Source organism: Peromyscus leucopus, chromosome 14 (genome assembly GCF_004664715.2).
Source record: "Peromyscus leucopus breed LL Stock chromosome 14, UCI_PerLeu_2.1, whole genome shotgun sequence".
Lineage (NCBI taxonomy): Eukaryota > Metazoa > Chordata > Mammalia > Rodentia > Cricetidae > Peromyscus > Peromyscus leucopus.
Window position 1 is genome coordinate 75,324,108 of NC_051075.1, and position 16,782 is coordinate 75,340,889.

The 16,782-nt window shown below is 48.3% G+C and overlaps 1 protein-coding gene across 6 annotated transcripts in view; it reads left to right on the forward strand.

Annotated features, from left to right (window-relative positions):
• Eml1 (EMAP like 1) overlaps positions 1 to 16,782 on the forward strand; it is a 163,459-nt gene that overhangs the window by 111,310 nt on the left and 35,367 nt on the right. For all 6 annotated transcript variants that reach the window (XM_028882107.1, XM_028882105.2, XM_028882110.2 and 3 more), the window contains exon 4: positions 5,835 to 5,966. In XM_028882107.1, the coding sequence (XP_028737940.1) occupies positions 5,835 to 5,966 (132 nt within the window). The remainder of the gene's footprint in view (positions 1 to 5,834; positions 5,967 to 16,782) is intronic.

A 16,782-nucleotide genomic window follows, 5' to 3' on the forward strand; every position in this document is an offset into this window, starting at 1 on the left:
TCACTTCTTGAGTTCAAGTCATCTAATGACAGAAAGCCATAATTCTAGCTTCTTGGGCTGAGCGCTATTATCTCATCACAAGAAAGAATGTCACACGTCACCATTTCAGAAATTTTTATCATGTCTGGGACTCAAATTGGCACGAACTCTTCGACGCATATATAATGAAATGCAGAAAGCCACTTTCTCTTCAGCCTGAGCAGTTTGGGGTCGGGTGTGGGGACAGAGAAGCAGATGGGAAGAAACGCTGGTGTTTAGACTCGGCCTCCCTCAAGCACCAAGAGATGAGCGGTGCTATGGAGAGGCCTCTTGCAAGCTGGTACCCCTGCCACGTCCCAAATAAAGAGCATTGTTTTCGCTGCTTGCTGTCCAGAGGGACTGTGGGGCCTTTGATATTCCCTGCTGGTGATTAGAGGGAGCTTCCTGCAGCGAGTCGACAGCCCTGCTCTCTGGCCGCCCTGGTGGCTGTATGTCTTCAAGCTTTTGTCTTCTGCCCTTCATCTGAGCCCTCCTAAATCCTCTTCAATTCATTAGGGCTCTTGGTTCTCAAAAGGAAATGTCTTGTTTCATTTTTTTTTCTACATACAGGACAATAGTAACTTTTCTTTTTAAAGTTTAACATTTTGATGCAAATGGAGGTAGGCATGACCAGTGTCCTAAAAGAGCTGTGATGGATTATCCTGAGCTGTGTGAGCAAAACGTGGTGTCTGTCTGTTCTGATGCTCGCAGCCTGCAATTTCCCGAAGTTTATTACACTTTCCGCTGGGGCTGGAGAGGCAGCTCAGTGGTTAAGATCACTGGCTGCTCTTGCAGAGGTCCAGAGTTCAGCTATCAGCACCCACATGGCAGCCTACAGCTGTATATATAACTCTGCTTCCAGAGGACCCGATGACCTCTTCTGGTCTCCTTGAGCACCAGGCATTCATGTAGTACACATATATACACACAACCAAGCATTTATACACGTAAAATAAAAATAAATAAATCAAAACAGCAAAATGCTTTCTCACACAGGCACTCATGTGTGGACAGAACGGGTCTGAGACACTCTGAACAGATCTTTGCCAAGGCGAGGGAGCTTGGATCTGCTGGATAATCCTTGTTCCTCTCCCTCCAACATGATGGCTTAATGGCCTGATCCTGGGGCCTCCCATGTGGCAAGGCTTAGGCTGTGTAACTATATTACTTTGTTAGATACTGGATTTGTAGAAACTTATCAGATATGCAGAGCTGGTGTTCCTCAAAGCCCTGAGGAAACATAACCTTTGATATCTCTACTGGGTGACTAAGGAGACTTCCTCCTCTTCGGCTTGTCAGTCAACAGGCTTACGATACTATGGTAAAGTAGTTGAAACTCACCTAGGTGAGCACTGGCTGTGAGAGGCTTCTCTGGGAGCCCCCTACCTTCCTTGTAGGCCAACCTTGAGATCTTACCACACCAGTCAGTTTTGCATCCTTTGCAGAGCCTTACACAGGCCAGAAAGGATGAAATAAATGGATAAGTTTCATCCTCTGCTCCTGCTACAGACAGTCAGGTTGCTCTGCGCTCATACTTGCTGATCTATGAGAAGGGGGAAGGCATCCATTGTGCAGACAGAGAAAGAGGAGCCAGTATGACTGGACACATGGAGCTTGGCAGTTATATGCACAAGTGTACAACTCATGCCAGGGCTTGGGATAGGACTACTAATCTGCTGGCTATTGATGGGTGTCTCTGTGCCACAGACGTAGGGAAGGCAGTAAGAAAAGAGCCAAGAAGGAGTTAGAGAGATGGCTCAGAGGTTAAGAGCACTGGCTGCTCTTCCAGAGGTTCTGAGTTCAATTCCCAGCAACCACATGGTCATTCACAACAGTCAATAATGAGATCTGGTGCCCTCTTCTGGGGTCTAGGCATATATGCAGTCAGAACACTGTATACATAATAAATAAATCTTACCGAAAGAAAGAAAACAGGGAATAAAATGAGAAAAGCCCCCCCCCCCCGAAAGTGCTTTTGTAGCAGCAGTTTGAAAAGCTGCCATGGAATCAGGTAGAAGAGACAAGAAGAGAACCAGGTAGCACTGTACATACAGAGAAGTGTATGCTTGGGGAGGAGGGTAGGATTATCTCAGGAGCTGTGAAGGACATGCCCCAAGGGGGGAAGACAAGTCACCAAATCTCACAAACTAGTGCATAGGAGCTGAGGGACCTCAGACAGCAGGACCCCGCCAGGGCCCAGTTCCAGGATGGAACCACTGCTGTGCGCCCCCAGCACAGGCAGCGGCTGCTAGGTTCCTGTCACTCATCGTCTTCCTTCCCTGCCTCTCTTTTCCTCCTGGGTCCATTCCTTTCTCAGTCTATCCTTCAGTCCTCTTCCTCGATAGTAACCTTGTGTTAAGCTTGTAAAGGCCACCTAATGTGCTGGCTTTTGAAGAATCACCCCATTCTCAGAGTGAGCAAAATGTACGCCAAGTAACTGTGACCATGATCTTTTTTTTTTTTCTTTTTTGGTTTTTCGAGACAGGGTTTCTCTGTGTAGCTTTGCGCCTTTCCTGGGACTCACTTGGTAGCCCAGGCTGGCCTCGAACTCATAGAGATCCACCTGGCTCTGCCTCCCGAGTGCTGGGATTAAAGGCGTGAGCCACCACCGCCCGGCGACAATGATCATTTTTACACACGGTCTTTCTGGTGACGGCAGGAGCTTCGAATCTGCATGACCCAGCGTCTCACATGGGCATGCCTACAGGCCAGCACATGGTTTGTTCATTTGTTGTGTGTGTTTTGTTTTAGAATGCTCAATTTGGGGACAAGAAAATGACAGGTCTTAGGACCACACGGTTTTTCTGGAACCTAGGGTTACAGTCTAAAGATCAGAGACACTGTTAACGCCCTGGGTTCACCATCCTCCCATGATGAAAACCATCAGCTGCTGTAGCTCACTGAGTCCCCTCTGCCAAGGACCCAGCACAGACTCGAAAGCTCTCCTGTGGGAGCCGCTGAAAGGGCCCTGGGAGACTGCAGCCGCAGAAAGAGGCCCAGAGCGTCGCATCTACAGTGTCCTTGTGGGAGTTCGAGTTAAGTTCATGGCAATTTAAAGAACCACGTGAAATGCCCGCACAGCGTGCTAAAGCACATCTATTACCCAACTATTGTGAACACTAACCAAACTCAAGCCGGTGCCTGGAAGAGGTGACGAGGTTGTTGGTGATGGGAACAGTGGTTAATGGGAACTGGACACTTCCCATCTTACATAGATTATTTCACTGAAATCTCACACATCCCCTTTACCGATGACGAAAACAAATTCAGGGATATACAGAGACTTGCCTAAGCTTGCGAGAGCAGCTGGCTTCGTGGCTCCAGCCCCTGCCCTCTCTCCTGGTACCTCACCAGGACCTTCACAGTTTGTGAGCGGGAGTTTGTCATGCACCAGGTTCCAAGAGGTCCTCTTCTGGCTTGTAGCCTGCTTCTTCTCACTGGGTCCTGATGTGGTGGTCGGGGAGGAGGAGGCTCTCAGGGGCCCCTTATCTGATGGCACTAACCACGTTCATCAGGGCTCGCTCCACCCTCTTGACCTAATTACCCCCCAGAGGACCACACCTCCAGCCGTGTGGTACAGTGGGTCAGGGTTTCACTGGGTGAAAACATTGGATGCTCCGGAAGGGGACACTCAGTCTTCACTGTCCCCTGGCTCCGTGTTGTGTCTATGGGATTCCCATATATATATGTGGGGTGTGTGCTTGTGTGTGTGTGTGTGTGTGTGTGTGTGTGTGTGTGTGTTTTGAGACAGGGTTTCTCTGTATAATAGCCCTGACTGTCCTGGAACTCATTTTGTAGACCAGAGTGGCTTCAAACTCACAGATATCTACCTGCCTCTGTTCCCCCCCCACCAAGTGCTAGGTTTAAAGGTACCACACCTGGCTGGAATTCCCATATACCGATTGCTTTCTCCTAGACTAGACTTTCAACTGTGGGTGTCAACGTATGAGTGTCAGTGACTGAATGAAGGGGTCATGAAAATTTTATGAATAAAAGGGCAAGAATAAAAAATTTCTGGACAATGAGCAACCAAAAATTAACTCAAAATTAAATGCGTAATGAATCAGAGGTTTCTCGCAGCACACACCCATGTGGCAGTGTGTGGCATCCCTGTAGCCTTGGTTCTGAACAAACAGTGTGCACTTTGCACTGTGCATGCCTCCATGTCTGCAATGCCAGGAACTTTGCTTGAAAAACCTATGCTCAGATTCTAGGCTATATATGCTATGAACCACGGTGTGTTTACTATATAGACAAAGTTTCCTGTTCCTGTAGGTACATAGTGGCTTAGTCAATATTTTCTTACTGTCCTTCCTCAGCATGTAAGTATCTGATAATACACCTTTGAATTCTATTGTGTTAGAATGTGTAAGTTTTTAAAATTGCTGTTTGAGGCTGGAGAGATGGATCAGTGGTTAAGATCACTTGCTGCTCTTGCAGAGTCTGGTCCCCAGAACCCACAATGGGTGGCTTACAGCTGCCTGAACTCCAGCACCAGGGGCTCCAATGTCCTCTTCTGACCTCCAATGACCACTGTGCACATATACGTGTGTGAATGCACTTGCACACACACACACACATACATACTGTGTGTGTACATATACATAATTAAAAAAATAAAAATAATCTTTAAATCGATGTTTGAGTTACAGCCTTGAATTTTGTAAATCACTGAATAGATTTTGAGTTAGGACAGAATTTCCATCAAGTTCTGATATGGTCCTAAACATACTTCTGTCATTTTGTACTACAAATTTACATGAAGTAGAGTTCTTGGCACCAACAGTTACTCAACCAGAATATCAATGAACTCTGATAAACATTGAGGATGCTCTATGCCCTGTAGTATCAGATATACAGCTAAGATTTAAATCTTCTTGTCAAAATAAACAATCACATCACTAATATGCAAATTGGCTATCACTTCAGTAGGTGGAAAATCATATGTATATCAAAAGAACTGTTTTAAAATAAATGTGCAGTTTATTAGTGGTGAGTGTTCCATTTGCATGCCTCTTTAGATACTATAAGCCCTGGTCAGGTGACGGTATCTCAGGGAAAGGCACAAGGAGAAAATGCTTAAGAAGCCTGCCCTAGCCTGGGTTCTTCTGTGTGGGTAATTTTGACCCATCCAAGTCCCTGTTGGCGCTTTCCCAGGCTCCCTCCATTCCAGTCCTGTTCATTATGTGGCCTGAAGCTGAGTGCTTACGTGCTTAGACGGTAGATAAAGACGGTTCACCCATGGTAGACGCTTCTGCCATGACCGGTGGCACCCTGTCTGCATTTGTCCCTGGAGTGCTTTTGGCCTGAGTTCTCCTGAGCAGGTGCTGTTGTTGCGCTGGCTACTCCCGTTGAGGGACGCCCCGTGTATTGTAGGATGATCGGCCGTCTCTCTGGCCTCTACCCAATCACATCAGGAGCAGCCCCCTCCCCTGAGCTGTGACCAGAAATGCCTCCAGACTTTGCCAAATGTCTCCTGGGGGATAGTGTCACCCTTGATTAGTGCCACTGATCTAGACTGAAGCACCACCCTCCCAGCGCAGGTATATTGGGGGTCTTCGGCTCAGTTTCCTCCATGACTCTGAACTGTGCCACATGGCTCAGTCACAAAGGCAGTAAGCATGGCGTGGATTCCAGGTGACACTGTGGGAGCCCTTCGATCCCCGTAGCAAGGATTTTGGACCCCTCTATCTTTTAAATGTCTACACAACAGTAGGATAGCCTGAGTGTGTACCCCATGCACCCTCAGTACGCTGAGCAGTGAAGGACAGTCACACTGTGGAGGCTTCTTTCTCACCTGCCTGCCCTTCCCACAGCATCAATAGGACCAGCTCTTCTGAACGGGTGTCTCCAGGCGGCCGGAGGGAGAGCTCCGGGGACTCCAAAGGAAGTCGGAACCGCACGGGCTCCACCAGCAGTTCTTCCAGTGGCAAAAAGAACAATGAGAGGTAAGGGAGCCCTGCCAGCAATACATTTCATTGACAAGTCCAGACCCTGTCTGAGCTCCAGGCCTTCTGAGATTGCATTAATGGCAGTGTGTGTGTGTGTGTGTGTGTGTGTGTGTGTGTGTGTGTGTGTGTATGTATGTAGGCGGCAATCACAGGTCACATCCAGAAAACCTATAACTCAGGCTTCTAGCTCCCACTGTCTGAGTTAATAATACTAATACCGATGCTGGTATTAATAAAGCAGTGTCTGAGAAATTAGCCCACGAAGTGGATCTGAATTTCCAGGCGCCGTACCTCCCATCATCAATACACCTTCCCAAATGAATCTTGAAATTAATTTTGCTGGAGTATTTAAAGCTTGTCAGCAATGCTTTCTGAGAGGGACAGGTTGAAAGCTGGACCTTCTCACTCACTCGGGGGCTGTTTTTAATAGCGAGCTGACACCAGAATTACAAACCGTTTTCCACTCTGGTTTCCTGGTCTACATTCCTCCTAACTTTGAAGCTGCTGTGAGTTTAGTTTACAGCAGATTATGGTAAATGCTTGTGAAGCGCATAGTGACATTTTACTCACAAAAGCTACTTTCTGGCGTTTTAACAGCCCGTTTTAAGAATGTGTTGTCGGAGAGGTTCCTGTGCCTATCTGCCTAGTGTGGGCCTTGTTCTGGCCACACTCTGATTTTAGTTTCTCTGCTCTGGGAAGTCTGGGAAGGAGGCTGTTTTAGAGGTTGAGCTTGCTTCTTTTCAGATGTTCATGTAAGGAGACGGCCTCGTCAGAACACAGTCAGTTCCAAACCGCAGGCTGCAAAGCTTCCAAGTTTGAAACTATGTGGGGATTCAGTCTTGTAAGGGATGCTTAAACTCCACGTCAGTTTTAGCTCTGAAAAGGATCTTTGTAGAAGGAGTGGGAGGAAGAGGGGGAGAGAAGAAGATAATGAAGACGGAAAAAAAGATAAAGGGCTGGAGAGATGGCTCAGCAGTTAAGACCACTGGCTGTTCTTCCGTAGGACCCGGGTTCGATTCCCAGCCCCCATGTAGCAGCTCACAACTGTTTGTAACTCCATCCAGTTCCAGGAGCTCTGATACCCTCTACCTGGGTTCTACACACACGTGGTGCACAGACACACATGCAGACAAAACACCCATCCAAACACATAAAGTAGAACAATTTTAAAAAATACTGACACCCCTCTATACTGTATGATAAGTTCATAGTCCACTGACAATTTCAGAAACCATGGACTCATCTTCTCAGACTATTAGTGCTTCTTAGGGAGAGATTATGCTAATCTCATGCTAACAGGGTGGTGAGACCTCAACAGGCAGTGAGGCCAGGTGGCTGCAGAACATGCCCATCAGAGGCTCTGGATGGAATTCAGGTTGAGTTTGGTGCTAATTTGAAATGTCTACATTTTGGCAGCTTGTATGAACATCTGATTTTTATTAGGAATTTCCAGAAAGAATCTACATTGTGTAAACTCTAGACTTGTTTTATCCTTTAAATCCCATGGCTTTGGTTAATGTGCTGGGTAAATATTTCCATAAAAGATATTTACAAAGGGATTTTTTTGAGAAATGCCACAGGAAGGAATTTTGATTTAGAAATGAGAGAATGGGAATGTTTGCAAATCATTTTCTAAAAATAATCCTGGCCACTGAAAGTGTCCTCCTGAAGCCAAACCCTCCATCTCATTGGAATCAAGAGACTACCCAGACCATCACGCTGCCAGGAGGTTCAGAGAGGACACCTGGGGCCCCACTGGCACTGGAGGATACTTTGGGGCACCTGTTGGGCAGTAGGAGTGACAGGGTCCAGTTAGCAATGTGGGCATTGCCCGCCCCAGTTCCTCATTGCTCTCCCTCCATGAGCAGCTCCAGGCCTGGCCAGCTCCAGACTCGCACCCCTGGCCCGGAGGCTTACCGAGGAACTCTTGGGTTCCAGGCTAGTACAGAGAAAAGCCTAGGAAGGGCCTAGTGAATTCTCCCCTGACTTCTGACTTTGTACGGTGAAGACAGGCTGGCTCCTCCCTTCACTGGGGCTCTGAGTTCCAGTGACTCACCTTAGGTAGCTGCCTCCCACCTGAAAAGATTTGCCTGTTCGGTTCCTGTAAGCAGTGAATGGGAAGTCCGTGGAAAGGAAGGACTCGGCGCCTTCACTTGGGAGAGCCTTGGCTTTTCCTCTGTGGCTTTGAGACTTTCGCGCCTTATTCTTTTCATTCTTACAAAGGTGCTAACTGGGAAGAAAACACCAGTGCTTGGTGCTCAGCAAAGGGTCATCTGTGCTGGGGCGGCAGAGCACAGGAAAAAAGCTCACGAGGCTTCCCCAACTCCTCAGCCGTTTCTTCCTCATGTGTAAGGTGAAAGTGATGGATGACTCTGAAGTGACCCATCTTTTCTTTGGCTTGACAGGTTTAATGACATCTGTATGAATGGTCCAGGCCATTGGACGCAACCCAGATCTTGACAAAATCTAACCATGATTCTGGGAACGGATGGCCCACCCTGCGATCCTCCCAGCTGCCAGCCAGGCACCTGTCGTGTGCTGGCTGCAGAAGGGATGATTCTGGCTGGAGAAACTTTGATACTTTTTTCGTGGTGGCTGGAGGCCCTTCCACTTCCTCTCAGGACGGCCTTTAGCACATAGGTAGAAATGAGCACACTGATGTCACCCAGAGAATTCTGGCTCCGCCCTAATGCGTGGACTCAAACCTCACACGTCAGTAGCCGTAATGCTTTGTGTCACACTCCACGTGCAAAGCCACGTGTAAGGATGCCACGCTAGTGTCTCTATTCCTCAACAATAGTGAAAGCAACTCTAGGGCTATTCTGTGTGTGTTGTGCAACTCTTCGCTCGTGAGCAGAGAATATGTGTCCAGCAAGTCCCAGGCATTCCTTGAATGTAGTAGCTTCCTCTAAAACAGGTGTGCTTTTCTTTTATTTAGAGCTGTATTCTCCATCAGGCTTTCTGTATTTTTGCTCCCATATCCCATCCTCTTTAGGAGTGATCGGTGGAGGTGACCGTCTTACTTGTGACTTGGTACAATCCTCACCTCCCGTCTTAGAATGTTTAACATGTAAAAGTACTTTGCTTCTAACCCGCCTCAGGATTGGAACAGCGTTTAATCTCTGCTCTGACAACGCTTCCATTAGAGACAAAAGCAATGTAGGGCAATGTAATATTTTACTTTATGTAATATTCATGGCAAATGAATATTAATAATTACATAATGAGTCTTGTCACACGAAGTACTTATTAAATTTAAATAGGGAGTCAGCAATAACATTCTGAGAGAAGAAGGTGATGTAGCCAGTACACTAATCCACGAAGGAATTTTTTAACTTAAAAAAAAATTTTAATTCAGAGAAATGACTGCTTATTCATAAGTTTATAAGTACAGTTTACATTAGATGTAGCTGGACTGACAAAGTGTTTCAGTTATAGCCATTGGTAGAGATGTGTCAACTTCATAAATAAGACACTATGTTTCTATCTACAACCTGCTGCCATGGGCTGCTTTTGTAGGGTAAGAAAACTTGGTTGTCACGTACATATGCACTGCCCGTCTTTGGAGCCAACCAATTGAAGGAAAACGGAGTATCCTCAGGCCAATGCCTGTTCCGCTGTACAGCTGAACCGTGGCAGGCAACCCTGCTGCCTTATGGGCTGGGGAGGTCAACTGTGCTGGACTTTCCTCCTGAGAGCTCTACGGGCTGTGGCTTTGTCCTCTGGCCGCACCCTCCAGGTCCTAAAGGCTCGGTTGTTTCGCTTCTACATTGCCACCCTAGTGGTGACCTTCGTGCTCAGCCTGGGTCGAGGTCCTTCATCTGGCTCCTCATCCTCTTCTGGGCCCTGACATCACACCTCCCCAACACACCTCTTATGCCCAGCAGGTTATTATTTTTCCTTCTCCTTTAGAGTTAGTTTATCACTCAAGTTACTTGGAAATCCCAAAAGAAGACTTGAAAGTCTCCTAAACTGTCAGCAGTGACTCAGGACTCACGGGACACTTTGCACATTCCCAACCAGCTCTTCTTTCTAGGGCACCGTGCAGGCGGTGTGGTTAATTTTGATATCACTGGCCCTCTTCGTTTTGCTCTATAAGCACAGTCCTGTGTCAGCAGACAGACTCATTTCAGATGTGGGTCCCCACACACCCAGCCAAGTACACAGGGTACTCTGCACAGTTAGGTAGTAACAAGGTTTTCTTTAACACACACACACACACACACACACACACACACACACACACACACACAATGTATAGTCGACGTGAGTTGAAATGCTTCAGAAGAGGTTTGCCTTTCCACAGGCTCTCCTCTCCAGCACAGTGGAAGGATTTCCCCTAAAACAATGAAATGCTATTTTGAATAATCTGAATACCCCTACCAGGCAGCTATGTAAGTACTGTGTATGTTGGGGACTTTCAAAACAAAAAACCAGGGTTTCGCCCATGTGTTTCAGGTTAGCCTTGAACTTGCTATGTAGCCCAGTTGGCAAAGGCGTGCACACCACCGCCACCCGGCTGATTATCTCTCTTAATGAGACAAGAGAAGGTTAAAATGATGGAGCCTGACGCTCACACCCGAGTTTCCATCCCAGCCTTGCCACTTCTTCTTCTGTGATTCTAAGTTACTTGATTTGGGGAGGGAGGGTAGATTCTTCAGCATAAAAATAGTATCTACCTCATCGACGTCATGAGGATCGAATAAGGTCCTCTCCCCAGCTTCCTCCACACTGGGGTGGCCCTGCAGCTGCCATGCACAGCTACCATTACTGCTGCTCTGTCCCAAGGTGTCAGGGTCCATGTGCACACGTTTGCTCACCCTCCCCACCCCCACCGGAAATGCCTCTGTTCCCAGGACATTTGTTTCTGTCACAGTGATAAAAAGCAACTGTTTCAGCTCATGGTTCCAGGTTAGGGTCTGTCACTTTGGGAAAGTCACAGTGGCAGGATGTGAAGCACATTACTTCCGTGGTCAAGAGCAGAGATTGTGGGGCTGGGCTTGGGTTCAGTTCCCAGCACCCGTGTTGGGGGAGGGTCACAGCCATCTGTACCTCCAGTTCCAGGGGATCCGACACGCTCTCCTGGCTTCTGTGGGCACCAGACATGCATGTGGCGTGCAGGCATACATGCAGGCAAAACACCCACACCCATACCCATTAAGTTTTAAACGAAAGAGCGGAGAATGAGCCCAGGCTTGCTTGTTCTCAAGCCCCTCTCCACATTTACATAGCCCAGGACAATGGGGGCTGCTCATATTCAGGGTAGGGTGGGCTCTCCCCCATCCCCAACTAACCCAATTAAGACAATTTCTCATAAGCTAACCCAATCCAGACAATGCCTCAGGGAGATACTCTTCCCAGGTGATGCTGGGTCATGCCCCATTGACAGCGCTAACCAACCACCACGGAGACATCTTAGAATTCCGTGCCTTTTACCCCAACCTGAAAAGTGAGGAATCGGGAACTCGGATGGTGCCTATCGCCTTACTCATTCAGTCCCACAGCATGGCTTCACTTGGACCTACTATGTGCGTAGCATGGTGCAAGGCAGGATGGGGAATGGAATGGGCCGCGTGAAGAGAGTCATCCTCGCAGGACGTATCAAGGGCATGGTAACAGACTGGCGTTGGTCCCTCAGTTTCAGTAAGACACAACACAGACCAGTGGGGGAGGTAGGAAAAGGGTTTAGAGAAGCAGTTCACTGAGAAAGACACAGCCCTGAGCAGATAAAATGGGGCTCAAGCCATCTTAAAGTGTGGACGAAAGTGGCTTACCTGAACTCGTGAGTCTCTGAGATGCCTCCCAGCACCTGTTTGTGTTGTGGTCTTACCTCTGGTGCTGTGGAGTGTTGGAGAGGTGTGACAGTGTTTGCACAGACTTCAGCTCACCCCGCAGGGCTCAGCTGATGAGCCCCTTCTTTAGCCCCCATCTGAGGTAGATGTTTTGCAGAAAGACTGTGTCTGTGGACTGAGGGTCTGTTACCCTCCTCTGTGCCCCCCTCCATTTCCACCCATGACCTCCCTTGGGCTCCAGAAGGGCAGAGACATTGTCCTTTCTCAGTCTCTGACTCTGCAGCACTTTCCAAAGTGCAGGGGACACAAAAACTGCCCCAGTAAGCTGTCCTAGGATGAATGAAATTACATAAAACAGAGACTCATTTAAGAAACTGGTAAAGAGCGCCACCTAGAGGTCAACCATTGATACTACGCTTTAGCCTTAGAGTTGTGTTTTTTGTTTTGGTCCCTTAAAGGATCATTTCACTCTTCAAGCCCTGGAGATGTTTACCTCTTAACAAGGTTTAAAATAGCCGATGCTGACTTTCCTTAGTTGTTTGGGTTTTTGTGACTGTCAGCAGAGGGCTCCAGAGATAGAGATAATGTGGGTTCTTGTGGGTGAAATTGCCAAGTGAGAAGTAACCAGCCCCGGTGTGGTGGCACTTTGTCCTGTCTCGTGAAGTCTGAGGTGGTTCTGTCCATTTTGTGGATGAAGGAGCAAAGCTTACTGAGGGGAGCCGGGTGTGTTCCCCTGATGCGCTTCATAGCTTTTGTTTGTTTGTTTGTTTTAGAGCTGAGGACCGAACCCAGGGCCTTGCGCTTGCTGGGCAAGCGCTCTACCACTGAGCTAAATCCCCAACCCTGTGCTCCGTAGCTTGGATTTAAAGGAACAGAACACCCCAGTGCCCCTTGGTGCCCCTTCCATGACCTTTGGCCTTGGTGCTCCTAGAAGCTAGGCCCTCTTCCCAGAGTCCTAGACACCTGCGCATCCTTGAGGGATCAATTCCCCTGTGGACTTTCTCTCTCCGGTGGCCCATTGTCTGTATCTATGTGTATGTGTGTGCATGTGCGTGGTGTGTGTGTGTGTGTACTCACCTGTATGTACGTGTGTGCAAGCCAGAGGCTAATGTCAGTTGTCTTTCTCTGCTGCAAGCTGCAATAATATGAAGTAGGATTTCAGCTGATTGTGACAAGCTAATAATACCTGGAAGAAGCCAAGGGCCTTCCATAGGTCAAGCTGAGGCTCAAGGAGTCTTGTGATACTGGCTTTTGATTATTAGCCGTTTCCTGCTATGAATTTCTCGTGTGCTATTGTAGCTTTTCCATCATTCATTGGGCACAATTTCCCCTTTCTAATGGAATGTTTAGATAACTTTCTCTGCAGTAACGCAGCCAGGATCCCTAATTTCAGGCCTTTCTGTCATTGTCGTCATTATCAGCATCCGGCCAGGACCATCCCCGGATGGATGAAGTGTTTTATCAGAGATACCTCTGTACTCTCTAAGAACAGATTCAAGCCCCAGACTATCTGTTTGATAAGGCCTGGTGGATGTGCTAAGCTTAACTTTCTCCTCTCCAAAGTCTTATCTCTACTTTTAGATCCACCCTTAACAATTAACTCAGAACTAAAGGGTTCCTACTTACAGGTACATCTAGCTGTGATAGAAGTTGCCTAGCAACCGAGCACATTTCCCCCACCCTGCCAGAAATGGCGGGAGCAGAGATAGCTTGGAGAGATAAAGGCCAAAGGGATAAAAGGCAGTTTTATTTTCAGAGCAGGGATGGAGAAGAAAAAAGAGAATAGAGATGGGTAAGAACTGGAGAGGAATGGACTGAGATGGGGAAGAACTAGACTGGAAGAGAACTAGATTAGAGAAGAACTAGATTGGAGGAGAACTAGGTTAGAGGACTAGAAGAGAGTACTAGAGGAACGAGATGGAAGATGAGGAAAAGCCAGATGGGGAAGAACTAGGTGGGTAGGAATAAGAAGGGAAAGAACTAAGGAGATGGGGAAGAACTGGATGGGAAAGAATGAGAGAGAGAACTTAGAAGATGATAGAGAGGAACTAAGGACGAAGAGGAGCTAAGATGGGAAAACTGGATGGATGAGAACCTAGATGGGGCAGAACTAGATGAAGGAATTAAGACAGCACAGAGGGGAACAGCATACAAATGTAGAGAGAAATCAGACAAGAAAGGAGTTAAGTAAGAGAGCAGAATTGGAGCCATGTAGAGAGAGAACTGACTCAGAAGAATAAAGTGTAGGGACTAAGAAATTTCGTGTATGTAGATTTACTAGAGTATCCCTCAGATTTATTCGCCGCCGCCGCCGGTAGTGTCTCTTCTGGAACTCTGGGAAAGCTATCGAGGGGCTGGACCCCAACTGCTTTCAATATTCCTCAACCACTCCCCACCTTTTATTGAGATGGGGCCTCTCACTGAACCTGGAGTTCACCGATTGGCTAAGCTGGCTAGCCAGAGTCCCGGGAATCCTCCTGTCTCTATCCCCTCGGACCCCGCCCCAACCAGCACCAGTCTCTCTATGTGGGTGCTGGGGATCTGAACCCAGGTCCTCATGCGTCTGCAGCAGGGGCTTCACTGCCGGAGTCACCTCCCCAGCTCCCAAAACTGCATTTTCCTATTTCTGGAAACTGCCCACGATCAGTGACGTCAGTGTTCAGGGCTTTTGCATCTTTTACCTATGTGATCAACATCATGCTGAAAAGAATTCTCTTCCTGTCTTTTGATCTCCTGCCTGACTCCCTTGATCCTCAGGAGGCTTGCCTTGCTGTCTTTTTTTTTTTTTTTTTTTTTTTTTTTTTCTTAAGTCTCTCCCATCCTGTCCTCACTCTGCCTGTGAGCCTAATGCATAAATGACATGGAATCAGAACTCTGGACAGATCACAGGACTGTCACTCATGCCCTGACAGTGAGGACGAGTCAGGTGAACCACAGAAAGACAGCTATTCTAAGGCTGACCCAGAGCTGAAGCCACTAAGTGGTATACTGGACTTAAACAAACAAACAAACAAACAAAAAACCAAACAGAAAAGGACAGGCCCCTCTCAAGGACAGGCCCATGCTGCATGTTAGGTAAAATGTCAAGAAAGACAAAGGGGAATCCGCACACTCTCACACATTCCTCATCTGGTAGACCTTCAGGGAGTGCCCAGAACAGACCGGAGTGGAATGTGGCCGGGGATATTCTCTGAGGTTCATCAGTGTGTGTCAGAGGGGGAAAGCCCGGCGAAGCCGCCCCCAGGCCCTGCCCCCAGTGCCAGGCAGCTGTCACCCTCTGTTCTGCACTGGAGATGCCACGGTGGGCAGGATGAAGGTCCTGCATCCGTGGGCCCTTCTGCCCAGTGGAGAAGCAAGGTAAACTACAGGGCTAAAAGTGCTATAGACAAAATGAGCCAGGGTGGGGCAGGAGTCGGGCGTGCGGGAAGTGGGACCGGAGAGAAGACTGCAGTGTTGGCTGGACATCCAAGGAGGCCTCCACGGGAAGTGGCCGCAAGTAGAGACCCGAGCCGCAGTCGTGTGTCATCTGCAGGCTGATGTCCAGGAGGAAGCCAATGCTGCATACAGGAGTGTGTGAGGCAAGGCCACAGAACAGCAGCTCCAGGCTGGAGACAGGCCGGAGCTGCTTAGTCAAGGCGCCAGAAATGGCTTGCCTGGGGCCGTAGGGCCCGGAGGGAAACCCAGGTGTTTAGACAGAAAGGCCGAACAGGGCTTTTGCAGCCCTGATTTTGATGACCGCAGTTCAGAGTTTAGACAGCGTCATGGACAGCCGATTCTGCTGCTCGTGTCTGCGCCAGGCTTGAGGCACCGTGCAGGCAGCGGCCTCACCACCCATGCCCCCGTGCCCCACATGTGTGCAGTGGTCTGGGAGTCAGGGGTGGTGAGGGGTAATACCGGTGATACAGCGTGGGCTAAACCTTCCAGTCAAGGTATTTTTCATTGTATTTCAAATTAGAATGAAGGAGGAAAAGGGTAATCTCAGGGTTTTAGGGGAGATGGCTCTGTTAGTAGAATGCCAGCTGTGCAAGATGATGTGGTGATGTGCTGGTTAGTTATTTTTGGTGTTGTTGTTTTGTTTGTTTGTTTGCTGGTTAGTTTTATATCAGCTTGACACAAGCGAGAGTCATTTGGGAAGAAGGACCCTCACCTGAGAAAGGGGTGTTGGATCCCGTGGAACTGGAGTTACAAATGGTTTGTTTGACCTGCCATGTGGGTGCTGGGAACTGAACCTGGGTCCTCTGAAAGAACAGATACAGCTCTTAACCGCTGAGCCACCTCTCCAGCCTCCCTACAATGTCTTTTGCTAGGTTTTTCTCCCTCTTCTCCCCGCTTTCCCCTGCCCCCCTTATATCCCTGACTCCCCACAGCCCCCTTTCCACTCCCGAGTTGCGAGTTGCGTATGCTTTATTGCCCTCCCTCCCCCCCAGCTCCTCCTCCCCCCCAGGGTCTCCTTTTCAATTTCATAGCCGGTACCACTCACCACTACTTACACACATGCAGACAGACACTCAAGCTAGGATCCCGATGGGAGGACTGCGTGTGTGGGCTAGTTCTGAGTTAACTTGGCACAGGTACAAGTCATCAGAAGGAGGGAACAGGGCTGTGGGCAGGCCTGTAGGGCATTTTCTTAATTAGTGACGGATGGGGGAGGGACCAGTGCATTGTAGGTGGGACCACCCCTGGGCTGGTGGTCCTGGGTTCTATAAGAAAGCAGGCTGAGCAAGCCACGAGGAGCAAGCCAGTAAGCAGCGCCCCTCCATGGCCTCTGCATCAGCTCCTGCCTCTAGGTTCCTGCCCTGTTTGAGTTCCTGTCCTGACTTTCCTCAGTCATTGATTGTTACCTGGAAGTGTAAGCTGAAATAAACCCGTTTCCTCCCCAAGTTGCTTTCATCATGGTGTTTCATCACAGCAATAATAACCCTAACTAGGACAATGTGTGATGTTTCTCTTTCTGAGCCTGGCGTATCTCAGTTATATAATATATTCCAGATCCACTCATTTCCTGTAAATTTCATTTTTCT